Source organism: Carcharhinus amblyrhynchos, chromosome 4, assembly GCF_965287045.1.
Source record: "Carcharhinus amblyrhynchos chromosome 4, sCarAmb.v2.hapA, whole genome shotgun sequence".
NCBI lineage: Eukaryota > Metazoa > Chordata > Chondrichthyes > Carcharhiniformes > Carcharhinidae > Carcharhinus > Carcharhinus amblyrhynchos.
This window is the reverse complement of record NC_137327.1, coordinates 3,521,238-3,548,787: the sequence shown is the minus strand read 5'-3', so window position 1 is coordinate 3,548,787 and position 27,550 is coordinate 3,521,238. Positions and strand designations below refer to the sequence as shown.

Genomic DNA, 27,550 nt, shown 5'->3' with positions numbered 1-27,550 from the left:
CAGATTCTATCCAAAGCTCCTTCCTGCACCGTGCACTCTTTATACAATATACATTGTGCTCTTGGTTAGACCAACACCGTGTCTCATGACAACCCTCACCCTTTCTCCCACCCACCCCCCTTCCACCATCCCTCCTCTCTTGGGATCTTCATTCCCAAACGTTTGCAAATCACACTTCATATTCGTTCCCCCACTTCCAGCGCCAATAAATAAAGCATTTTGACTCATTAGGATTTCGCTCACTCCCAGCCGCTGAAGTTTGAGCATCTCGGACATGGTCCACAAGAGGCACTCGGCAAAGCAGGATCAGAGAGTGTGGACAACTCAGCGTTCAGCCCAGGGGAGCAGCGGCAAGAACCGGAGTGCCCCCCCACCCCACCCCACCCCCCGCCTCAGAAATTACACACCCACTAGCTATCACAACTCCAAATCTCGGTATTCCACCGCTCCACGATTAAACCTGTCATTGCTAAAACATTGCAAGTGTCTGTTCTGTAAATGTCAGATATTCAATCCTTCAGCTGCCAACTGTTGGAGAGGTTCGACTCTCTCCCCGCTGCGCAGGGAGAGAGAGAAGGGTCAATGTCTCCTCTTCATCCTTCCAAACGCTGTATCTCAGGCCGCCCCTCCACTTCTCCCCGAGATTCCGAGCGGGCACGGGTATACTCACTGGCCGGGCCACCCGTCTGGCGGCGGACGGTCAGGATCCATATCTTGAAGGCCAGATACGAGTTGACTATGTAGACACCTGCAGCCAGGAAGCCAAACACCTGGTGGGGTGAGGACAGGAATTCTAATTAACAGAAGAAAGAATACACTCCCATCTCTTAAGGCAAAAAAAACACCCACAGCAGAATAAGAAAATTAAAAAGTTTTTTTTTATTCATTCATGGATGTGGTCATCAGTGTCTGGGTCAACATTTATTGCCCACCCCCGAGAGCAGTTGAGAGGCAATGGCTCTAGTGTATTATCACTAGACTATTAATCCAGAAACTCAGCTAATGTTCAAATCCCGCCAGATGGTGGGATTCGAATTCACTAAAAAATATCTGGAATTAAGAATCTACCGATGACCATGAAACCACTGTCGATTGTCAGAAAAACCCATCTGGTTCACCAATGTCCTTTAGGGAAGGAAATCTGCTGCCCTTACCCAGTCTGGTCTACATGTGACTCCAGAGCCACAGCAATGTGGTTGACTCTCAACTGCCCTCCAAGGGCAACTAAGGATGGGCAATAAATGCTGGCCCAGCCAGTGACACCCTTGTCCCACAAATGGATTAAAAAAAAGTCAACCCCATTGCTGTGGCTCTGGAGCCACATGTAAGCCAGACCGGGTAAGGACAGCAGATTTCCTTCCCTAAAAGACATTAGTGAACCAGATGGGCTTTTCTGACAATCAACAATGGTCAACAGTGGACTTTTACTTTAATTCCAGGTTTTTATTGAATTCAAATTTCGCCATCTGCCACGGTGGGATTCAAACCCAGGTCCCCAGAGCTTCACCCTGGCTCTCTGGATAACTAGACAACAAAGAACAACACAGCACGGGAAACAGGCCCTTCGGCCCAACGAGCCCGCGCCGCCGTCCTACTATCTCAGTGACCTATTCATGATTTTAGTCTACGCCTAACGTGCGAGGATCAGGGAGGTCCAATTTAGGGACAATTTTAGTACCCAATCAATCAGCCTAAAAGCACATCTTTGGGGGATGTGGGAGGAAACCGGAGCACCCGGAGGAAACCCACGCAACCACGGGGAGAACGTGCAAACTCCCACAGACACAGGCCCAAATCCATGTGTCCGCACAGCAACAGAGATAGTCTCTGAGCTGTCATGTTGCCCTCGAGATGGTCCAGTTTAAGCACACTAACGACATGAAGCAATAGGCAACTCCCGAAGCAACATCCAAGAGCAGCCCACTACAACCTGCCGCCTGCATGCCCCTTGCTGGACTTAAATGCCTGTGGAGACAAAAAAATTCATTATTAAACAGGCAAAGACTAACATTCCTGAGGCAAAACGTATTCCCAAGCCTACAATGTTCAGTAAGGCCTACTATATCCCCCTATATGTAGCCCGCTCATATGGCTGTCTAAGTGACTCTTAAACAACCCTAGCGTGCCTGCTTCCACCACCTTACTCGGCAGTGCATTCCACACCCCCACTACCCTTTGCGTGAAAAACTGCCCTCTAATATTTGTCTTATACCTAGCCCCCCTCACCCTAAGCCCGTGACCCCTCGTTCTATCCATTTCTTGTAGCGGAAAAAGCTTACCACCATTTACTCTATCTATCCCCTTCATAATCTTATAAACCTCTATTAGATCCCCCCTCAGCCGACGTCTCTCAAGGGAAAACAGCCCAAGTTCATCCAATCTTTCCTCGTAAGACAGCCCTTCCATACCAGGCAACATCCTGGTAAATCTCCTCTGCACTCTCTCCAGGATCTCTACATCCTTCCGGTAGTACGGCGACCAGAACTGGACGCAGTACTCCAAGTGAGGCCTAACCAACGTTCTATACAACTGCAACATCAGACTCCTACTCTTATATTCTATACCTCTTCCTATGAAGGCTAACATACCATACGCTTTCCTCATCACATTCTGCACCTGTACCGACACCTTCAGGGACTTATGCACTTGCACCCCCAGGTCTCTCTGCGTATCTATACTCTGGATAGTTCTACCTTTTATCGTATAACTCCCCTCCACATTATTCCGGCCAAAGTGCATCACCTCGCATTTCTCCGGATTAACTTCCATTTGCCATCTATCTGCCCAATCTACCAGCCTGTCTATGTCTTGTTGCATTGCCAGGCACTGCTCCTCAGTACCCGCCAATCCAACCATCTTGGTGTCATCAGCAAATTTGCTGATCACACCACCTACCCCCTCTTCCAAGTCATTAATATATACCACAAATAGAAGAGGTCCAAGTACCGAGCCCTGCGGCACACCACTGGTGACAGGCCTCCAATTGGAAAAGGAGCCTCCCACTACTACTCGCTGTCTCCTCCTCCCAAGCCAGTTCTCCACCCATCTACATACCTGGCCTTGTATCCCATGAGCCTTCACCTTTTCCATCAGCCTACCATGAGGGACCTTGTCAAACGCCTTACTGAAATCCATATAGACAACATCAACGGCTTGTCCTTCGTCAACCGTTTTTGTCACCTCTTCAAAAAATTCCACTAGATTCGTAAGGCATGACCTCCCTGTAACGAAGCCATGCTGCGTATTCCTGATCAGATTGCAGCGCTCCAGATGTTCATACATCCTATCCTTGAGGATCCTCTCCATTAGCTTGCCTATAACTGAAGTCAAGCTCACCGGCCTATAATTCCCTGGGTTATCCCTCTGACCCTTCTTAAACAACGGTACTACATTTGCAATGCGCCAATCCTCTGGGACCTCACCTGTGTCCAAAGAAGAGACAAAGATTTGCGTCAGAGGCCCAGCAATTTCATCCCTCACCTCCCTTAACAGCCTGGGATAGATGCCATCAGGCCCTGGAGATTTATCCGTCTTTATACTGTCTAAAAGTCCCAACACCTCTTCCCTCGTGATGACTATATCCCTCAACGGATCCTCAAACTCCTCAAGCACAGCACCAGACATCAGGCCCCTCTCCTGCGTGAATACCGACGCAAAGTATTCATTCAGGATCTCCCCCATTCCCCCAGGCTCCAAGCATAGTTCCCCTCCTCTGTCCCTGAGAGGACCAATCTTCCCTCTAACCATCCTTTTATTTCTAACATAGGAGTAAAATGCCTTAGGATTTTCTTTAATCCTACCCGCCAAAGCCATTTCATGGCCCCTTTTTGCCTTTCTGATGCCCCTTTTAAGTTCTCTCCTACATTCTCTGTATTCTTCTAACGCTATCTCTGTCCTCAAATGCCTAGATCTAATGTACGCCTCCCTCTTCCTCCTGACCAGGTCCTCAATATCCCTAGTTACCCACGGCTCTCTAATCCTACCCTTCCCATCCTTCCTCTTGACCGGCACGTGCCTTTCCTGCAAAGATTTTAGTTTTCCCTTGAGAGACTCCCACATACCCAGCGTCGACCTGCCATCAAGCAGCTTACCCCAGTCCGTATCTTTAAGATCCTGCCTAATCCGGTTGTATCTAGCCCTCCCCCAGTTTAACACCCTCCCCTTAGGACAGGCTTCATCTTTATCCATTAATATCTTAAACCAGACAGAGTTGTGGTCACTGTTAGCCACCTGCTCTCCTACTTCAACGTCAACCACCTGCCCAGGCTCATTCCCCAGAACCAAGTCCAGTATAGCCCCCTCCCTGGTCGGGCTATCCACATACTGCTCCAGTAGACCAGTGATAATGCCGCTCTGCCACTGCCTCCCAGTTATTTAGTGCTTTTCACAACCACAGGAATTCCCAAAATCAATTCCAACAGATGAAGTTCTTCCTTTTTGAAGTGTAGGCACTGTTGCAACGTAGGAAATGCAGTCGTAAATTTGGGCGAGCAAGATCCCACAAACAACATTGTGATAAATGACCAGCTATGATGTATTCTGCGATGTTGATTGAGGGGTTTCGGCCATCACACCAGGGAGAACGCTATTGCTCACAAACCATTAGCATGGGATCATTGACATCCACCTGGGAGGGGAGGTGGGGGCCTTAGGTTAAAGTCTCATCAGACAGGCGGCATCCATGACAGGACAGCACTCTCCCTAGTGGCATCATTAGCTTGGGTTGAAGTTCTCAGGTCAGCGCGGGCAGAGAGAATGCCTCCCCTGGACCAGAGCGAACTCTACCAGCAGCCGTGTCCTGGACTTACCCTCCCCTCACAACACAACTCAGAAACCAAACCAAAATCTATCTCTAATCGTTCCAGTCGGACGGAAACTGTTGGACCAAAGATGAGAGATCTCAATAACATGGAGAGACTGGAACTCTTCTCCTGAGTGGTCGGTCTAGCTCGATTGGTTGGATGGCTGGTTCACGATGTCAACAGCGTGGGTCCAATTCCTGTACCAGCTGAGGTTATCCATGAGGCCCCGCCTTCCCAACCTTGCCCCTCCCCTGAGGTGTGCTGACCCTCAGGTTAGATCTCCAGCAGTCAGCTCTCCCCCTCAAAGGAGGAAGCAGCCTATGGTCATCTGGGACCATACAATGGCAACTCTACATTTATCTGTCCTCAGAACAGAAAATGAATGAAGGTATTCAGAGCATTTTCACTGGGTAAATAAGGAGAAACTGTATCCTGTGGCAAAGGGGTCAGTAAGCAGGGGCGATATAGATGGACGATGATTGGCAAACAGAAACAAAAGGGGAGAATTTTGTTTTTAATCACAGCGAGTTATGGCGATCTGGAACATACTGCCTGAAGGGACAATAGAATCACAGAATCCCTACAGTGCACGAGGCCATTCGGCTCACTGAGTCTGCAACGACTCTCTGAAAGAACATCTTGCCCAGCCCCACTCCCTGCCCTAGCCCCATAACCCTGCACATTTACCAAGGCCAACCCCCCAACCTGCACGTCTTTGGACACTAAGGGACAATTTAGCATGGCCAATCCACCCAACCTGCACATCTTTGGACACTAAGGGACAATTAAGCATGGCCAATCCACCCAATATGCATGTCTTTGGGCATCAAGGGGTAGTTTAGCATGGCCAATCTTTGGACTGTGGGAGGAATGTGGAGCACCCAGAGGAAACCCACACAGACATGGGTAGAATGGAATTGAACCGGGTCCCTGGCGTTGTGAGACAGCAGTGATAACCACTGGGCCATCCTGCAGCTGTTACTTTTAAAAGGGAACTGGATAACTAGTTGACGGAGAATGTTGTAGAGGGATCTGGAGAAAGTAGCAAGGGAGTGGGATTAACTGGACAGCTTTCAGAGAGTTGGTACAGACAGCTTCTGCCTGGCTGAAGGGATTCTGAGATCAGATGCCCAATGACTCCGAGCGTCGATCGTTCTCTCGAATGATGGGATTGATTCGGACTTGTTAATCCTGTGGTGTCTAAGGTCTGGAGATTACCCCGGGGTTGGGGGCTGGTAAACTTACCACAGCAGCGATCTCCCCTCCCCTCTTCTGGTTCATGGCTGCCAGCACGATGGAGGCAATGAAGAAGAGAATAGCACTGACCACAGTGTTGATCAAGTCCTGAGGAACAAACAGACAGAACATTGACCCATGGAAAGAGGTTATATCCACAAACACAACTCCAATTCTGGTCAAAGGGGTAGGTTTGAAAGGAGCATTTCAGAGTAGGAAACAGAGACAGTGAGAGATTTAGGGAGGGAATTCTGGCATAAACACAAACTAGGATTGTGCAGGGGGCCAGAATGAGAATATGGCAGATATTTCAGAGGGTTCTGGAACTGGAGGCAATGGTTGAGTGGTATTATCGCTAGACTATTAATCCAGAAACTCAGTAATATTCTGGGAACCCGGGTTCGAATCCCACCACGGCAGATGGTGGGATTTGAATTCAATGAAAAATACCTGGAATTAAGAATCTACTGATGACCATGAAACCATTGTCGAAAAAATCCATCTGGGTCACTAATGGCCTTCAGGGAAGGAAATCTACCGTCCTTACCCGTTCTGGCCTTGGTGTGACTCCAATGTGGTTGACTCATTGCCCTCCAAGGGCGATTAGAGATGGACAATAAATGCTGGCCAGCCAGCGGTGCCCGTGTCCCATGAATGAATAAAAAAGAATCAGAGAGATAGGGAGCGGTGAGGGCTTTGAAAACAGAATTCAAAACCCGATGGTTGCTGGACTGGGAGCCAATGTAAGTGACCAAACACAGGGGGAGATGGGTGGCCAGGACTTGGTGTGAGTTAGGAAATACACACAGCAGAAACCTTTCAGATTTCCCCTCCAGTACATCATAGAATCACACAGTGCAGAACAGGCCCTTCGGCCCATCAAGTTCACACTGACACATTAGAAACACCTGAACTCCCACCTAATCCTATCAGCATCTAGAATAGAATCCTTGCAGCATAGGAGGAGGCCATTCGGTCCATCAAGTCTGCACCGACTACTATCCCACCCAGACCCCATTCCTGTAACCCCATGTATCCCTGCTAGTCCCATTGACACTATGGGGGGATTTAGTACGGCCTATCAACCTAACCCCCACATCTTTGGACTGTGGAAGGAAACCACAGCACCCAGTGGAAACCCACACAGACACAGGGAGAACGTGCAAACTTCACTCAGACAGTGACCCAAGCCGGGAATTGAACCTGGGTCCCTGGCGCTGTGAGGCAGCAGTGCTAACCACTGTGCCACCATGCTGCCCCTAGCCTGAACGTTCTGGTGTGCCAAGTGCTCATCGAGATATTTTTTAAAGGATGCAAATGGAATTTAATGTTGGCAAGTGTGAGGTGGTCCACTTTGGTAGGAATAATGGTAGGAAGGACTATTACTTACGTGGCGAAAAACTGCAGCATGCGATGGTGCAGAGGGACCTCGGGGTCCTTGTGCATGAGTCGCAAAAACCCGGCTTGCAGGTGCAGCAGGTGGTCAGGAAGGCGAATGGGATGCTGGCCTTCATAGCAAGGGGGATTGAATATAAAAGTAGGGAGGTCTTGCTGCGGCTATATAGAGCATTGGTGAGGCCGCAGCTGGAGTACTGTGTGCAGTTTTGGGCGCCGCACCTGCGCAAAGATATTTTGGCCTTGGAGGGAGTGCAGAGGAGGTTTACTAGGCTGATACCGGAGTTGAGGGGGTTGAGCTATGAGGAGAGGCTGAATAAACTAGGCTTGTACTCGTTAGAGTTTAGAAGAATGAGGGTAGATCTCATTGAGACATATAAGATGATGAATGAGATGGATAGGATAGAGGTGGAGAGACTCTTCCTGCTCAGAAAGGACAGTAGGACTAGAGGGCACAGCCTCAAGATAAAGGGGGGGCGGTTTAGAACAGAGTTGAGGAGGAACTTCTTCAATCAAAGGGTGGTGAATCTCTGGAATTCTCTGCCCATTGAAGTGGTGGAGGCTGCCTCGCTAAATATTTTTAAGACGCGGGTTGATAGGTTTTTGATAGGCAAGGGGATTAAGGGTTATGGGGAGAGGGCGGGAATGTGGAACTGAGCCACGACAGATCAGCCATGATCTTATTGAATGGCGGGGCAGGCTCGAAGGGCTAGATGGCCTACTCCTGCTCCTATTTCTTATGTTCTTATGTTCTTATGTGAGGCAACCCACCTCCACCGCCCTCCCAGGCAGCACATTCCCTAACTATGTTCTTAAATCAAGAACCGCTGCCCCAGTCACTGTGGCCCAGTGGGTCAGCGCACTCACCTCTGGGTCAGATGGCCATGGGTCTGAGACCCAATCTTGTAGTTTGAGCACAGGTTCTAGATTGTTCCCCAATCCAGCGTCTAGGGAGTGCCACACTGTCACAGACACTTAACCATCTTTCTGGTGAGGCATAAAGACACTCACTGTTCAAAACCTCAAGTGACCCCAAGCCACATGAGGTCCGCGTTGTAATATCCGGAAATGCGGACATCGATCAACACTCAGCAAGTTTCCCAGAGAGCAGTGAGGCAAGGACCAGATAACCTACTGCTTTCCGATATTGATCGAGAGGCCACTGCTGTCCTGGACACCTGGCAGGGAGGATTCTCTGCTTTTCCTTACAGATTGGTCGTACAATCTTTTCACACACAGCTGAGTATGGAGAGGAAACCTCAATTAGCAAATAACAGCAGCTCTGACAGTGCGGCGCTCCCTCAGCACTGACCCTCTGACAGTGCGGCACTCCCTCAGTACTGACCCTCTGACAGTGCGGCACTCCCTCAGTACTGACCCTCTGACAGTGCGGCACTCCCTCAGTACTGACCCTCTGACAGTGCGGCACTCCCTCAGTACTGACCCTCTGACAGTGCGGCACTCCCTCAGTACTGACCCTCTGACAGTGCGGTACTCCCTCAGCACTGACCCTCTGACAGTGCGGCACTCCCTCAGTACTGACCCTCTGACAGTGCGGCACTCCCTCAGTACTGACCCTCTGACAGTGCGGCACTCCCTCAGTACTGACCCTCTGACAGTGCGGCACTCCCTCAGTACTGACCCTCTGACAGTGCGGCACTCCCTCAGTACTGACCCGCTGACAGTGCGGCACTCCCTCAGTACTGACCCGCTGACAGTGCGGCACTCCCTCAGTACTGACCCTCTGACAGTGCGGCTCTCCCTCAGCACTGACCCTCTGACAGTGCGGCACTCCCTCAGTACTGACCCTCTGACAGTGCGGCACTCCCTCAGTACTGACCCTCTGACAGTGCGGCACTCCCTCAGTTCTGACCCTCTGACAGTGCGGCACTCCCTCAGTTCTGACCCTCTGACAGTGCGGCACTCCCTCAGTTCTGACCCTCTGACAGTGCGGCACTCCCTCAGTTCTGACCCTCTGACAGTGTGGCAATCCTTCAGCACTGCCTATCCCACACATCTCCATGTGAAAATGATGGGATTACAGGTTTGAATGGCATGCAAGTTGCTGGGCTGGGAGCCTCCAGGAGAAGATGGGTGGGTGGGGGGGTGGGTTGTTTAGTCTTTACATGTGAGCTGTATCCAGGACAGACGCCAATGAGAAGCTTCATTCTTTCAGTTGAGTGCGCTCCCATGCCAGAACACTGGGACTGATGCTGTAACGTAGGGATTGGGAGCTTTCCTGAAAAGACAATTAAATGGGCTGAAGGGTCTCAGTGTTCCCAGATACTGAAGCTGTTCTACAGAATCTGGGAACACATCGATTCCTAAACTCTAAAAATCAGAACCCCGGAGGCACCTGGTCAGCAGATGCACTGATCTCAAACTGTGCAGCACAATGCGTCTGGAATCCACTTCTATAGAAAACTTAAACCACACGGATATTAAACCTTCCAAATGGAATTGCTGACATTTTTGTGGTTCAGCTTTAGTCAGAGCGCACAGGAACATGGACCTGAAACCGAGTCCAAAAACAACCAGCAAAGGAATCTGCTCTCACCTCATCCCAGCTCTCATCGCACTGGCTCCACACTTAACCCCTCCCTGCTTTTTCAACTGGTCACCAGCTGTCTCCACTCCACCCCTCGCTCCCCCCACCTCCACCCCTCACTCCCCCCACCTCCACCCACCAAGGGTGGGCTACCGACAGCCAGGACCTTTCCCAGGTGGCCATTACTCATGTAGTTACTGAGCAAGTCTCTGCTGAAATACTTAACCCACAGCAGACACACACGGCCAGAACTAAATGTCCATCCACACACACACACACACACATACACACACCCCGAGAGACGTGCGTACGCACAGACTGAAACACAACTGTTGAAAGTTTTAAAAGTTTATTACTTATGAGTCACAAGTAAAGCTTACATTAACACTGCAATGAAGTTACTGTGAAATTCCCCTAGTCACCAAACTCTGGCGCTGTTCAGGCCAATCCACCCTAACCAGCACATCTTTCAAAATGTGGGAGGAAACCCACGCAGACACGGGGAGAATGTGCAAACTCCACACAGATATACACGCACGCGTACACACAAGAAAACATATACAGGCGGCATGGTGGCACAGTGGTGAGCACTACTGCCTCACAGCACCTGGGTTCGATTCCCGGCCTGGGTCACTGTCTGTGTGGGGTTTGCACGTTCTCCCCGTGTCTGCATGGGTTTCCTCCAGGCGCTCCGGTTTCCTCCCACAGTTCAAAAGACGTGCTGGTGAGGGTGGATTGGCCAGGCTAAACTCTCCCTCAGTGTACCCGAACAGGAGCCGGAGTGTGGCAACTCGGGGATTTTCATAGTAACTTCATTGCAGTGTTAATGTAAGCCTTACTGGTGGCTAATAATAAGGACATAAGAACATAAGAAATAGGAGCAGGAGTCGGCCATCTAGCCCTTCAAGCCTGCCCCGCCATTCAATAAGATCATGGCTGATCTGAAGTGGATCAGTTCCACTTTCCCACTTTCTCCCCATAACCCTTAATTCCCTTGTCTATCAGAAACCTATCTACCCGTGACTTAAATATATTTAGCGAGGTAGCCTCCACCACTTCAACGGGCAGAGAATTCCAGAGATTCACCACCCTTTGAGTGAAGAAGTTCCTCCTCAACTCCGTTCTAAACTGCCCCCCCTCTTATCTTGAGGCTGTGCCCTCTAGTCCTGCTATCCTTTCTGAGCGGGAAGAATCTCTCTACCTCTACCCTATCCATCCCCTTCATTATCTTATACGTCTCTATAAGGTCCCCCCTCATCCTTCTAAACTCCAACGAGTACAGACCCAGTCTAATTAGTCTCTCTTCATAAGCTAAATAAATAAATTTTTTTTTATTTCTTCATAAGCTAAATAATAAATAAATAATATATAACATTATAATATTATAATAATAAATAAACTTTAAACATACACATGTGCTCAAGCACAAGCCAGGACTTTTTGGATGGTGAGACCTCCCTTCCGACAATCCGGAGAGGCAGTGGGGAGCACGTCCCCACCAATATTGTCTACCCCACAGCAATTTCACCGGCTGGAGGAGGGACTCCATCACTCACTCTTGGTGGGGGGCTCACCCCCCCTCCCCTCCGCCCAGCCCCTCCCCCCCCCTCCCCACACCCCGACTTGATGTCAAAGCTGTCCACTCTCAGCAGAGCCAGAAGCTGCAGTGGACAAGACCGAGACGGCAATCGGTCAGCAGTGCCTGACTCCCGGGAGGCAGGTTTTGGTGGGCACTGGGGGGGTCTCAGTTTGGGGAGGAATGGGCAGTGGGTGATAGTTGTGGAGAGGCTGGGATAGGAAAGAGGACCTATGGTTATCGGACCTTAAAGGGACGGGAGGGGGTAGTGGTCGGTTGGGGGGGCAGTGCGGGGATGCCCGAGCCATGAGCTAGCCCTTCCCACCCAAGGCCTAAACCCGACTAGTTCTCACCTTGCCCCATACATCAGTTGATAAGGGATAGGAGCAGAATTAGGCCATTGAGCCCATCGAGTCCGCTCCGCCATTCGATCATGGCGGATATGCTCCTCATCCCCATTTTCCTGTCTTCTTCCTGTAACCCCTCAAACCATTATCAATTAAAAATCTGTCCAACTCCTCCTTAAATTTACTCATTGTCCAGCAATAACATACCAAGGAATTCCCCCTGTTAGCCCAAATATTGGGTGGGAAATGGGCCAAATGTGGTCAATAACTGGCCACTTAACGGCTTCAACTGGAGCAAGAGCAGGTGGAAAGTCCGGGGCCAGGCCCATCCCAATGTAAAACTGCAGAGAGGTCAGGGTGGACGAGATGGACGAGGAACCCTTCCAACAAATCTTATGCTCATCCCCAACTACAACTGTGCCAGAGGAGAAACATAAACTTCTGTGTACAGAAACACAAGTACAGAAACACCCATTTACACAGGAACACACACACACACACACACACACACACAGACACTTTCACCAATTCTATCCCCCATTCCTTTCACTGCATTTTCACTGTTCCTTTCCAATCTTATCCTGAATGTTGACACACGGTCTCTGCCTCTCCCAGGTTTTGCATGAAGAAGTTTCCCTCACTTTGTTCAAAATCTTCTCAATTCCATCTCGTCTCTGGCCCTCATCCTCGATTCTTCAACTGGAAACAAGCTGAGTTTACCCGCCCTGTCTCAGTATCAGCATTTTAACACTCCCTCCATAGCAGCTTGAAGCTTATACAAGAACATAAGAACGTAAGAACATAAGAAATAGGAGCAGGAGTAGGCCATCCAGCCCTTCAAGCCTGCCCCGCCATTCAATAAGATCATGGCTGATCTGTCGCTGCTCAGTTCCACTTTCCCGCTTTCTCCCCATAACCCTTAATCCCCTCTCTTATCAAAAACCCATCAACCCGCGTCTTAAAAATATTTAGCGAGGCAGCCTCCACCACTTCAATGGGCAGAGAATTCCAGAGATTCACCACCCTTTGAGTGAAGAAGTTCCTCTTCAACTCCGTTCTAAACCGCCCCCCCTTTATCTTGAGGCTGTGCCCCCTAGTCCTACTGTCTTTTTTGAGCGGGAAGAGTCTCTCCACCTCTATCCTATCCATCCCATTCATCATCTTATACGTCTCAATGAGATCTCCCCTCATTCTTCTAAACTCTAACGAGTACAAGCCCAGTTTATTCAGCCTCTCCTCATAGCTCAACCCCCTCAACTCCGGTATCAGCCTAGTAAACCTCCTCTGCACTCCCTCCAAGGCCAAAATATCTTTGCGCAGGTGCGGCGCCCAAAACTGCACACAGTACTCCAGCTGCGGCCTCACCAATGCCCTATACAGCTGCAGCAAGACCTCCCTACTTTGATATTCAATCCCCCTCGCTATGAAGGCCAGCATCCCATTTGCCTTGGCTAGTCAGCCCTTCACATCGGGTCCTCCCCTTTTTATTCGGACATGGCTGATCTTGATATCAATTTTAGATCAGCAACTCTGCTCCAAACCCCTCAGTCCTCGTTTGCTTTGTTCTATAAAACCCAACTTTTTAAAAGCATTCATTCAAGGAATGTGGGCTAGGCCGGCATTTATTGCCCATCCCTAGTTGCCCTTGAGAAAGTGGTGGTGAGCTGCCTTCTTGAGTTGCTGCAGTCCATGTGGTGTTGGTACTCCCACTGTGCTGTTAGAGAGGGAGTTCTAGGATCTTGACCCAGGAATGACGGCAATGTATTTCCAAGTCAGGATGGTGAGTAACTTACAGAACAGAACACACAGTTACAGAATCCCTACGGTGCAGAAGGAGGCCATTTGGCCCATCAAGGCTGCACCCACAATAATCCCACCCAGGCCCGATCCCCATGATCCCATGTATTTACCCCAGCTAGTCCCCCTGACACTAATCTGCATGGCCAATCCACCTAACCCACACATCTTTAGAGTGTGGGAGGAAACCGGAGCAAACCCAGGCTGACACAGAGAGAATATGCAAACTCCTCACAGACAATGACCCAAGGCTGGAATCGAAACCAGATCCCTGGCACTGTGAGGCAGAAGTGCTAACCACTGTGCCACCGCGCCGCCCACTTGAAGGGGAACCTCCAGGTGGTGGTTTTCCCTCATGTCTGTTCTTCTAGGTGGTAGAGGTTACGTGTTTGGAAGGTACTGTCGAAGAAGCCTTGGCGAGTTCCTGCAGTATCTTGTAGATGGTACACATGGCTGCCACTGTGCACCGGTGATGGAAGGGGTGAATGTTTAAGGTTTTGGGTCAGGTGCTAATCAAGCCTTGTCCCAGGTGACCCAGATTCCTGGGTCTTTCTTCATGCGTTTTTGTTATATAAGGCAGTATCCCAGTGAATCATTGACCCAATAAAACAACCAAAACTTATTACCAAAACATCAGCCATTTCTTCAATTAGCTCACCCACTATCCTCATCAAACATTCCAACTGTTGATAATCTTTGTAGAGTGAATATTCCCCGGAATCTCTATCTTATTCTCTGCCTTCCCACCGTGGTATATCAGTGCACTGCTCTCATGCGGTAGGGTGTTAGCGTGGATAGAGGATTGGCTGTCAAATAGGAGGCAGAGAGTGGGGGTCAATGGGTGCTATTCGGATTGGTGGTTGGTGACTAGTGGAGTGCCCCAGGGGTCGGTGCTGGGGCCTCAGCTATTTACCATTTATATAGATGATCTGGAGGAGGGAACCGAGTGTATGGTGTCGAAATTTGCTGATGACACCAAGATTGGTGGAACGGCAAATTGCGCGGAGGGTGTGGAGAGTCTGCAGAAGGATCTAGATAGGCTGGGCGAATGGGCCAGGAACTGGCAAATGGAATTTAATGTTGGCAAGTGCGAGGTGGTCCACTTTGGTAGGAAGGATTATTACTTACGTGGCGAAAAACTGCAGCAGGCGACGGTGCAGAGGGACCTCGGGGTCCTTGTGCATGAGTTGCAAAAACCCAGCTTGCAGGTGCAGCAGGTGGTCAGGAAGGCTAATGGGATGCTGGCCTTCATAGCAAGGGGGATTGAATATAAAAGTAGGGAGGTCTTGCTGCAGCTGTATAGGGCATTGGTGAGGCCGCAGCTGGAGTACTGTGTGCAGTTTTGGTCGTCGCACTTACGCAAGGGTATTTTGGCCTTGGAGGGAGTGCAGAGGAGGTTTACTAGGCTGATACCGGAGTTGAGGGGGTTGAGCTATGAGGAGAGGCTGAATAAACTAGGCTTGTACTCATTAGAGTTTAGAAGAATGAGGGGAGATCTCATTGAGACGTATAAGATGATGAATGGGATGGATAGGATAGAGGTGGAGAGGCTCTTCCCGCTCAGAAAGGACAGTAGGACTAGGGGGCACAGCCTCAAGATAAAGGGGGGGCGGTTTAGAAAGGAGTTGAGGAGGAACTTCTTCACTCAAAGGGTGGTGAATCTCTGGAATTCTCTGCCCGTTGAAGTGGTGGAGGCTACCTCGCTAAATATTTTTAAGACGCGGGTTGATGGGTTTTTGATAAGCGAGGGGATTAAGGGTTATGGGGAGAGGGCAGGAATGTGGAACTGAGCCACGACAGATCAGCCATGATCTTATTGGATGGCGGGGCAGGCTCAAAGGGCCAGATGGCCTACTCCTGCTCCTATTTCTTATGTTCTTATGAGCCTCCTCCCACTCTTCTCCATCTCACCCAGATCTTTCTATTCTTTTTTCCCTGCTATATATCATGCGTGCCCTCCAATGCATCCATCCTATTGCCACAACTACTCCACGTGGCAGAGAGCTCCTCCTTCTGCACCCTTGCTGGATCAAAACGTTTCTTGATGTGGAGATGCTAGCGTTGGACTGGTGTGGGCACAGTAAGAAGTCTCACAACACCAGGTTAAAGTCCAGCAGGTTTATTTGGAATCATGAGCTTTTGGAGCGCTGCCCCCTCATTAGGTGAGTGGAGAGTTGGGTTCACAAAAGGGCATATAGAGACAAAGACACAACTACAAGATAATGGTTGGAATGGGAGTCTTTACAAATCATCAGGTCTGTACAGGTACAGACGATGTGAGTGGAGAAAGGGATAATCACAGGTTAAAGAGGTGTGAAGTTTCTCATTAGTTACCTTCTTACATTTATGGCATTAAGTTCTCAACTCCCAATAAACAGAAAGGTTTTCTCCATTTCTATCTTGTCAAACCTCATTATAATTTAAAAAGCCTCTAATAGAATATTTGATCTGTTCTGCTAATAGTCAGTTACTTGAGTCAAGAGGGAGAGCACGTGGCCTTCATACATTGAAATATTTCCATTGTGAGGCCATCAGCAGTGAACAAAGGGTTTTCTCATTATCTTCTCCATGGTATCAGTCTGTGGATAAATATTTTAGACTACCCATTCTTCTGAATGGCTGCGTCCGCATTCATAGGGTTATCTGACAACTAGTATGTTAATCAACTCTTGTGTTCATCTCCATTCACAACTCCTCAGGTACTGAAGCAGCCCGTATCCACAGACAACAAAACCTAGAATCATAGAATCCCTACAGTGCAGGAGGGGGCCATTCAGCCCATTGAGTCTAAACTGACCACAATCCCACCCAGTCCCTAGCTCCACAACCCCATGCATTTACCCTAGCTAGTTTCCCCTGACACCAAGGGGCAATTTAGCATGGTCAATCCACCTAACCCTCACATCTTTGAACTGTGGGAGGAAACTGGAGCACCCATAGAACATAGAACATTACAGCACAGTACAGGCCCTTCGGCCCTCGATGTTGCGCCGACCAGTGGAACCAATCTAATGACCCTCTAACCTAAACTATTCCAATGTTATCCATAATTGGATCAGGAATTGGCTGGCGGATAGGAGACAGAGGGTGGTGGTTGATGGTAAGTATTCGTCATGGAGTTCAGTTACAAGTGGTGTGCCTCAGGGATCTGTTTTGGGGCCACTGCTGTTTGTAATTTTTATAAATGATCTGGATGAGGGTATAGTTGGGTGGATTAGTAAATTTGCTGATGACACCAAAGTCGGAGGTGTGGTAGATAGTGAGGAAGGGTGTCTTAGTTTACAGGGAGACTCGGACAAGTTGCAGAGCTGGGCCGAGAGGTGGCGGATGGAGTTTAATGTGGAAAAGTGTCAGGTAATTCACTTTGGCAGGAATAACAGATGTGTAGAGTATAGGGCTAACGGTAGCACTCTGAATAGTGTGGATGAACAGAGGGATCTAGGTGTATGTGTACATAGATCCCTGAAAGTTGGGAATCAAGTAGATAGGGTTGTTAGGAAGGCATACGGTGTCTTGGCGTTTATTGGTAGGGGGATTGAATTTAGGAGCCACAGCGTCATGTTGCAGCTGTACAAAACTCTGGTGCGGCCGCACTTGGAGTATTGTGTGCCGTTCTGGTCCCCACATTATAGGAAGGATGTGGAGGCTTTGGAGAGGGTGCAGAGGAGGTTTACCAGGATGTTGCCTGGTATGGAGGGGAGGTCCTATGAGGAGAGACTGAGGGATTTGAGGTTGTTTTCATTAGAAAGAAGGCGGCTAAGAGGGGACCTTATTGAAACATATAAGATGATTAGAGGTTTAGATAGAGTGGATAGTGATAGTCTTTTTCCTCGGATGGAGAAAGCTAGCACGAGGGGGCATAGCTTTAAATTAAGGGGGGGTAGTTATAGGACGGATGTCAGGGGTAGGTTCTTTACCCAGAGGGTGGTGAGGGATTGGAATGCCCTGCCTGCTGCAGTTGTAAATGCGACTAGTTTGGGGGCGTTCAAGAGATCCGTGGATAGGTTTATGGATGGAAAGTGTTTGGTTTAGGTTAGAGGGTCATTGCTTTTTAACTGGTCGGCGCAACATCGTGGGCCGAAGGGCCTGTTCTGCACTGTAATGTTCTATGTTCTATGTTCTATATGCCTATCCACTGACCATTTGAACGCCCTTAAAGTTGGCGAGTCCACAACTGCTGCAGGCAGGGCATTCCACGCCCTTACTACCCTCTGAGTAAAGAACCTACCTCTGACATCCATTCTGTAAGTACCACCCCTTAATTTAAAGCTATGTCCCCTTGTGTTAGCCATTACCATCTGGGGTAAAAGGCTCTCACTGTCCACCCTATCTAACCCTCCGATCATCTTGTATGCCTCAATTAGGTCATCTCGTAACCTTCTCCTCTCTAATGAAAATAACCTCAAGTCCCTCAGCCTCTCCTCTTAAGACCTTCCCACCATACCAGGCAACATCCTGGTAATCCTCCTCTGCACCCTTTCCAATGCCTCCACATCTTTCTTATAATGCGGCGACCAGAACTGTACACAATACATAAGAACATAAGAAACAGGAGCAGGAGTAGGCCATCTAGCCCTTCGAGCCTGCCCCGCCATTCAATAAGATCATGGCTGATCTGTCGTGACTCAGTTCCACATTCCTGCCCTCTCCCCATAACCCTTAATCCCCTCTCTTATCAAAAACCCATCAACCCACTTCTTAAAAATATTTAGCGAGGCAGCCTCCACCACTTCAACGGGCAGAGAATTCCAGAGATTCACCACCCTTTGAGTGAAGAAATTCTTCCTCAACTCCGTTCTAAACCGCCCCCCCTTTATCTTGAGGCTGTGCCCCCTAGTCCTACTGTCCTTTCTGAGCGGGAAGAGTCTCTCCACCTCTATCCTATCCATCCCATTCATCATCTTATACGTCTCAATGAGATCTCCCCTCATTCTTCTAAACTCTAACGAGTACAAGCCTAGTTTATTCAGCCTCTCCTCATAGCTCAACCCCCTCAACTCCGGCATCAGCCTAGTAAACTTCCTCTGCACTCCCTCCAAGGCCAAAATATCCTTGCGTAAGTACGGCGACCAAAACTGCACACAGTACACCAGCTGCGGCCTCACCAATGCCCTATACAGCCGCAGCAAGACCTCCCTACTTTTATATTCAATCCCCCTCACTATGAAGGCCAGCATCCCATTAGCCTTCCTGACCACCTGCTGCACCTGCAGGCTGGGTTTTTGCGACTCATGCACAAGGACCCCGAGGTCCCTCTGCACCGTCGCCTGCTGAAGTTTTTCTCCACGTAAGTAATAATCCTTCCTACCATTATTCCTACCAAAGTGGACCACCTCGCACTTGCCAATATTAAATTCCATTTGCCAGTTCCTGGCCCATTCGCCCAGCCTATCTAGATCCTTCTGTAGACTCTCCACACCCTCCGCGCAATTTGCCGTTCCACCAAACTCCAAGTGCGGCCGCACCAGAGTTTTGTACAGTTGGAACATGACCTCACGGCTCCGAAATTCAATCCCTCTACCAATAAAAGCTAACACACCATATGCCTTCTTAACAACCTTATCAACCTGGGTGCAAACTTTCACCTGGAGGAAACCCCACAGACATGCTGGGAATCAAACCCGGGTCCCTGGCACTGTGAGGCAGCACTGCTAACCACTGTGCCACCATGCCACCCGGTACAATATTCAGACTTGTGCTGATAATGGCAAGTAAAATTCACATCTCACAGACATAGTTAACTAAAGCTGAAGCTCCTGGAAATGAAAGTAAATTATTGAACTGCTTCATGTACTGGTTGAGCGGCAGGAGACAGAGAGTAGGGATAATGGACAGATATTCTAATTGGCTGGATGCGACAAATGATGCCCTATAAAGAACCATTTTGGGGCCATCCATCCTAATTATTAATGACTTACATGTCAGGATAGAAAGCACATGTCCAAATTTGCCAATGTCACAAAAATAGGTAACATCAATGCAGATGGAAGGGTAATATTACAAAGATATTGATAGATGAAATGAAAGAGTAATTCTGGCCTTTCAATGTAGGCAAGGTGAGGTTGTCCACTTTGGACCGAACATGGAATTGGAACGGGAACTTTCAAAATGGTGACAAGCTAAAAGCAATGAAGAAACAAAATAGACTAGGGAGGGCTGGTGTCCAGGTACATAGATCATTATATCGTCAGGAACAGGTATAGAAAATATTCAGAAAGGTTACTGATTTTTTTTTTCTTATTCATTCATGGGATTTGGGTATCACTGGCTCGCCAGCATTTATTGCTCATCCCCAGCTGCCCTTGAGAAGGTGGTGATGAGCTGCCTTCTTGAATCACTGCAGTCCACTTGCTGTGGGATGACCCACAGTGTCGTTAGGGAGGGAATATGCTGGCCTTTATATCTAAAGACTAGAATACAAACAGGTAGAAGCCATGCTTCAGTTATACACTCTGAGGATACAGGGTAGACTGTTGAGGAAAGAGAGGAAGCAAAATGTTTTCAGCCAGAAAGGAGTCGGCTGTGGAATTCGCTACCACAGAAAATAGTTGGGGCCAAAACATTGAGTGTCTTCAAGAAGCAGTTAGTATATATAGCTCATGGGGCAAAGGGGATCAAAGGCAATGCGGGGTGGGGGGAAGGTGGGATCAGGATACTGTGTTGGATGATCAGCCATGAGTGGTGGAGCAGGCTCGAAGGGCTGAATGGCCTCCTCCTGCTTGTATTTTCTATGTATCTACCCCCTCCCTAAACCTCTCCATCATTCGACCTTTGTCTCACTCTTTTAAAATGTCTCTTTAAGCCTACTTCATTGAGCAAGCTATCAGCCATCTTCCCCAACGTGGATTGATGCCAATTCTGGTTTTATAACATTCCTGCAAAGCACCTTGGGCCATTTCCCGATGCTAAAAATGCTAATATAAATACAACCTCTGTTGCTTAGAGTCTCTCTCAGGATTGTACAAAAATAAATTCCACCATCAGAACCTCCCCTCCAGACCAAGCAGTTAATTTTATGGATAACATTTAAGATAATTCTGTTAAGCATTTTCAAAATGATACAATAGGACAGGCAAAGATAATAATGATAAAAGCTCCTATGATTAAATGAATTAGTGAATCTTGATCAGACAGTGGCCTGGACTTCAAATAAGGTTATTTTGTTAACATAAACTATCAGAGTTAAAATACTACCAAGCACAAAAACCTAAGCTGGTTAAACACAAACCTGCACATCAGATAAACTGTTCAGTTTTGATTTGCATAACGGAGTGCGTAAACAGACCAATCATCCCAAACGGCATCAGTGTTAATACTCTACACGTGCCTCCTCAATCAACATATCTTTCTATTCCTTTCTCCCTTATGTGTTTATCCAATTTCCAATTAACTGTCTGTGTGGAGTGTGCGTGGAGTCTCTGTGTTTGAGTGGGTTTCCTCCAGAGCTCTGGAGTCCAAAGATGTGCGGATTAGGTGGATTGGCCGTGTTAAATTGCCCCTCAGTGTCCAAAGATGTATAGGTCAGATGGATAAGCCATGGTAAATGTGTGGGGTTACAGGAATAGGGTGGGAGAGGGGCCCTGTGTCAGATACAAACTCAATGGGCTGAATGGCCTCTTCTGCACTGTAGGGATTCTATGATCTGTATCTACACTATTCACTTCAACTATTCCCTGTGGGAGCGACTTCCACATTCTCGCCACTCTCTGGATAAAGAAATTTCTCCTCAGTTCCCAAATAAGAACAGGCAATGCTGGAAAAACTCAGCAGGTCTGGCAACTTCTGTGGAGAGAGGAACAGAGTTAATGTTTCAAGTCCCCGTGACCCGATTCCCTGTTGGCTTTGGTAGTGGTTACATTTCGACCGAAAGTGCCGAGATACTCAGGCAATTTCCGTGGAGAGACAGGAACCGCGTCAACGTTTCAGATCAATGACCTTTCGTCAGAATCTTGTTCCTTCCTCAGTTCTGACAAAGGCTCTCGTCCTGAAATATTCAGCTCAGCTTCTCTCTCCGCCAATGTTGCCAAACCTGCCAGGTACTTTCCGACATTTTCAGCGCTGTGGGTGTACTCACACCTCAGGGACTGCAGCGATCCAAGAAGGCAGCTCACCACCACCTCCTCAAAGGCAACTAGGGATGGGCAATAAATGCTGGCCCAGCCAGCGATGCCCACATCTACAGTATTTTGCTTTTACGGTATGACTGCTAGTTTTGGTCTCCCCCGCATCTTTTGTTTCTATATTTATCAAACCCCTTCATGAAATAAGACTTTGATCAGATCACAGTTATCTCACTTTCTGTCTTCCAGAGACAAGAACCGCAGTGTGTTCATTCCTTCCTAATAGTTGTCACCTCTCAGTTCAGACTGTACATCATTTTTTACACCTTCTCTATTCTTATAAAACAGAGATTAGAACTATGCATCCTCCTCCAGATGGATTTACATTCAGTGTTAAAAATGAAATAAACAAAGAACAAAGAAAATTACAGCACAGGAACAGGCCCTTCAGCCCTCCAATCCAACCATGCTGCCTGACTGAACTAAAACCCACTATCCTTCCGGGGACTGTATCCCTCTATTCCCATCCTATTCATGTACTTGTCAAGACGCTCCTCAAAACTCACTACCATATCTGCTTCCACTATCTCACCCGCCAACGAGTTCCAGGCACCCACTACCCGCTGTGTAAAGTATCTGCCTCATACATCTCCTTTAAAACTTGCCCGTCGCACCTTAAACCTGTGCCCCCTAGCAATTGACTCTTCCACCCTGGGAAAAAGCTTCTGACTATTCACTCTGTCCATGCCTCTCATAATCTTGTAGACTTCTATTAGGTTACCCCCAAATCTCCGCCGTTCCAATGAGAACAAACCAAGTTTCTCCCAGCTCCCTTCATAGCTAGTAAGAACATAAGAAATAGGAGCAGGAGTAGGCCATCCAGCCCTTCGAGCCTGCCCCGCCATTCAATAAGATCATGGCTGATCTGTCGCTGCTCAGTTCCACTTTCCCGCCCTCTCCCCATAACCCTTAATCCCCTCTCTTATCAAAAACCTATGGAGGGCTAATGCCCTCCATACCAGGCAACATCCTGGTAAAACTTTTCTGTACCCTCTCCAAAGCCTCCACATGCTTCTGGTAGTGTGGCGACCAGAATTGAACACTATATTCCAAGTGCGGCCTAAATAAGGTTCTATAAAAATGAAACATGACTTGCCAATTTTTAAACTCAGTGCCCCGGCCGATGAAGGCAAGCATGCCATATGCCTTCTTGACTACCTTCTCCATCTGCATTGCCACTTTCAGTGATCTGTGTGCCTGTACACCCAGCTCCCTTTGCCTATCAATACTCTGCCATTTGCTGTATATTTCCTGTCTGTATTAGACCTTCCAAAATGCATTACCTCACACTTGTAAAATAAGAAAAGTAAAGTTAAATAAGACAGCACGGTGGCACAGTGGTTAGCAATGCTGCCTCACAGCGCCAGGGACCCAGGTTTGATTCCTGGTTTGGGTCCCTGTCTGTGTGAAGCCTGCACGTTCTCCCCATGTCTGCTTGGGTTTCCTCTAGGTGCTCTGGTTTCCTCCCACAGTCCAGAGATGTGCAGATTCGGTTAACTGGCCATGATAAATTGACCCTTAGCATCAGGGGGATTCGTAGGATAAATATGTGGGGCCTGGGTGTGATTGTGGTCGGTACAGAGTGGATGGACCAGATGGCCTCCTTCTGCACTGTAGGGATTCTATGGTTCTATGAAAGATAGCCTTTCAACTTTTACCAGCCAACTCTTTGATTTTAAATGTAGGCATTTGTGTACAAGTATAGCTCTTGTCCACTCCCACAAACCCGAGAGTCATTTTGAAATGTTATCTTCTGAAGTAAATCTCAGACTGTTAGAACTATTCTGGTGAAAATAATTATTATAAATTTCGCACACAATTTCCTCAAGATGGGATCGGAGTGAGGCAACTTCTTGCAAACTGTGCCCAGCACAGCTTCTAATTCTATGCTCTAAAACTCTGTAACAATGACCTACCTCACACTAAGTTGATCTTTCTTTACACCTGAGCTACGACTGTAACAATACATTCTGCACTCTCTCCTTTGTTTCTCTATGAATGGTATGCTTTGTCAGTATAGTGGGCTGGAAACAATACTTTTCACTGTATACTAATACATATAACAATAATAAATCAAATCAAAGGCCTTCCTGTCCTGTAATATTAATGTTATAAGAACATAAGAACATAAGAAATAGGAGCAGGAGTAGGCCATCTGGCCCTTCGAGCCTGCCCCGCCATTCAATAAGATCATGGCTGATCTGTCGTGGCTCAGTTCCACTTTCCCGCCCTCTCCCCATAACCCTTAATCCCCTCTCTTATCAAAAACCCATCAACCCGCTTCTTAAAAATATTTAGCGAGGCAGCCTCCACCACTTCAACGGGCAGAGAATTCCAGAGATTCACCACCCTTTGAGTGAAGAAGTTCCTCCTCAACTCCGTTCTGAACCGCCCCCCCTTTATCTTGAGGCTGTGCCCCCTAGTCCTACTGTCTTTTTTGAGCGGGAAGAGTCTTTCCACCTCTATCCTATCCATCCCATTCATCATCTTATACGTCTCAATGAGATCTCCCCTCATTCTTCTAAACTCTAACGAGTACAAGCCTAGTTTATTCAGCCTCTCCTCATAGCTCAACCCCCTCAACTCCAGTATCAGCCTAGTAAACCTCCTCTGCACTCCCTCCAGGGCCAAAATATCCTTGCGCAGGTGCGGCGCCCAAAACTGCACACAGTACTCCAGCTGCGGCCTCACCAATGCCCTATACAGCTGCAGCAAGACCTCCCTACTTTTATATTCAATCCCCCTCGCTATGAAGGCCAGCATCCCATTCGCCTTCCTGACCACCTGCTGCACTTGCAGGCTGGGTTTTTGCGACTCATGCACAAGGACCCCGAGGTCCCTCTGCACCGTCGCCTGCTGCAGTTTTTCGCCACGTAAGTAATAGTCCTTCCTACCATTCTTCCTACCAAAGTGGACCACCTCACACTTGCCAACATTAAATTCCATTTGCCATTTCCTGGCCCATTCGCCCAGCCTATCTAGATCCTTCTGCAGACTCTCCACACCCTCCGCACAATTTGCCTTTCCCCCAATCTTGGTGTCATCAGCAAATTTCGACACCCTACACTCGGTTCCCTCCTCCAGATCATCTATATAAATGGTAAATAGCTGAGGCCCCAGCACCGACCCCTGGGGCACCCCACTAGTCACCAACCGCCAATCCAAATAGCACCCATTGACCCCCACTCTCTGCCTCTAGAGTCCATAGCATTGAAACAGGCCATTTGGCCCAACTGCTCAGTGCCAGTGTTAATGTTCCACATGAGCCTCCTCTTGTCCTATCAGCTCATTCACCTCTTTCCTTCTCCCTCACGTACTTACCCAGCTTCCCCTCAAACACATTCACATCATTTGCCTTACTGACTCCCTGTTCCCATCGCTCTCTGGGTAAAGAAATTACTCCTGAATTCTCTCTTGGATTTATTAATTATCTTACAGTATTGCTGAAAAAAATTGTCGAAGCTTTTCGCCTTGCACTCATCAGGACAATGCGCAAAAATACCAAACCTAAAGGAGACAACAATCTATACTTCAAGATTGCACTGGTTGGTTAGTAAGTGGACTCTGTTTGGTAGAGGAGAATGCACCAGGTATTCTTGAAAACTGTTCTGATGAGTACAAACCAAAAAGTTTCAATATGTCTTTTTTCAGCAAAACTGAAATTCTGTACTACCAAGCATCTAATTATTTTACATTGATGACTGCTACTTATAGTCTCCTGAACAAGTGGAAACATTTTTTACCTTGTCCACCCTATCAAACTCTTCCTTTAAGATCTTTACTACATCATCCTCTTCGCCCCAGCCTGTCCATTCTTTCCTGATAGCTCTGATACAATCCTTGTGCATCCCCTCTGCTCTCTCTCAAAGCTATCACAGTTATTTTTATAATGGAGACCAGAACTGTACATAGTACTCCAAGTGTGGTCTCATATTTTTAACATAATGTTGATTTGATTTATTATTGTCACATGCATTAGTATACAGTCAAAAGTATTGTTTCTCACGCGCTATACAGACAAAGCATACCATTCATAGAGAAGGAAACGAGAGAGTGCACAATGTAGTGTTACAGTCATAGCTAGGGTGTAGCGAAAGATCAACTTAATGCAAGGTAAGTCCTTTCAAAAGTCTGACGGCAGCAGGGAAGAAGCTGTTCTTGAGGCGGTTGGTACGTGACCTCAGACTTTTATATTTTTTTCCTGATGGAAGAAGGGGGAAGAGAGAATGTCCGGGGTGCGTGGGATCCTTAATTATGCTGGCTGCTTTCTAAGGCGGGGGAATTGTAAACAGAGTCAATGGATGGGAGGCTGGTTTAAAACTCTGATCTTCACTTTTACTCTCCTAGAAATGAACATCATTGCTTGGTTTGCATTTTTATGGCCTTGTTAAATTATCACTACTTTAAATAATTGGTAAATCAATTACTGGATTCCTCTGCTGTGAAATGTTAATGTTGACATTTTGTTCTAATACAGACTTTAAATTGGTAATTAAGCACAACTGTCTCCCAGCGGGGGAAGGAGGAGGGGATGTTGCAGTGTATAAACCTAATGTGTGTGTGTGGGAGGGACCGGGTGAGTCTGGGAGGCACTGGGTGAGTCAGGGAGGGACTGGGTGAGTCAGGGAGGGACTGGGTGAGTCAGGGAGGGACTGGGTGAGTCAGGGAGGGACTGGGTGAGTCAGGGAAGGACTGGGTGAGTCAGGGAAGGACTGGGTGAGTCTGGGAAGGACTGGGTGAGTCAGGGAGGCACTGGGTGAGTCTGGGAGGGACTGGGTGAGTCTGGGAGGGACTGGGTGAGTCTGGGAAGGACTGGGTGAGTCTGGGAGGCACTGGGTGAGTCTGGGAGGCACTGGGTGAGTCTGGGAGGCACTGGGTGAGTCTGGGAGGCACTGGGTGAGTCTGGGAGGCACTGGGTGACCTGGTTGTCTTGGAAATAAACTCGGTTTATGATACAGGCTCGCTTCAGACTCAGACTCAGACTCGCTTCAGATTGTTGAAGCCACACCATGTATTCGGATGATGCACACTGAACCCAGTGTAAGTCTCTATGGAACATCCCCTTCAGTTAAAGGTTACTGACCTGCCCACCTGGCTGAAGGGCAACACAACTCAGGAGCCGGAAGAACTGGGATCTGACTGATCTCATTGTAAAGATCTGTACCTTCAACTCCGCAGAGGTCACAGAATCCTACAGTGCGGAAGGAGGCCATTCAGTCCATCGAGTCTGCACTGACCACAATCCCACCTAGGCCCTATCCCCATAACCCCGTGCATTTACACTAGCCAATTCCCCCCTGACACTAAGGGGCAAGTTAGCACGGCCAATCCACCTAATCCAACACATTTTTAGACTGTGGGAGGAAACCGGAGCACCCGGAGGAAACCCACACAGACACGGGGAGAACGTGCAAACTCCACACAGACAGTGATCCAAGTCGTGAATCGAACTCGGGTCCCTGGTGCTGTGAGGCAGCAGTGATAACCACTGTGCTGCCCCATAGTCATTGTTGTGTCTCACAATCCCATTCCATCTGTATCTGGTTTGTGAAATAATCTCCTGTTTTCTCGAAATCAGAGATTTGAGAATTCGGATTGCCCACAATCTGAGATGTTGTGTTGACCTGAAAAACAACAGGATTATCAATGGCCATTGTTAATCAATCCTAGGGCCGGGGCTGATTGAAGACATATGATTCTTGCATTTTATGTTGTTATTTGCTTTCCAC

General features: G+C 48.1%; 1 protein-coding gene across 1 annotated transcript in view; it reads right to left on the bottom strand.

Moving 5' to 3' along the window:
* Positions 1-380: 380 nt before the first annotated feature.
* The window catches only part of cmtm4 (CKLF-like MARVEL transmembrane domain containing 4), an 88,653-nt gene continuing 61,483 nt past the window's right edge, over positions 381-27,550 (bottom strand). Inside the window, exons 3-4 of the mRNA XM_080186687.1 lie at positions 6,048-6,146; positions 381-770 (exon numbers count right to left, since the gene is read on the bottom strand). Coding sequence (XP_080042813.1) covers positions 594-770; positions 6,048-6,146 — 276 coding nt within the window. The 3' untranslated portion in view covers positions 381-593. The remainder of the gene's footprint in view (positions 771-6,047; positions 6,147-27,550) is intronic.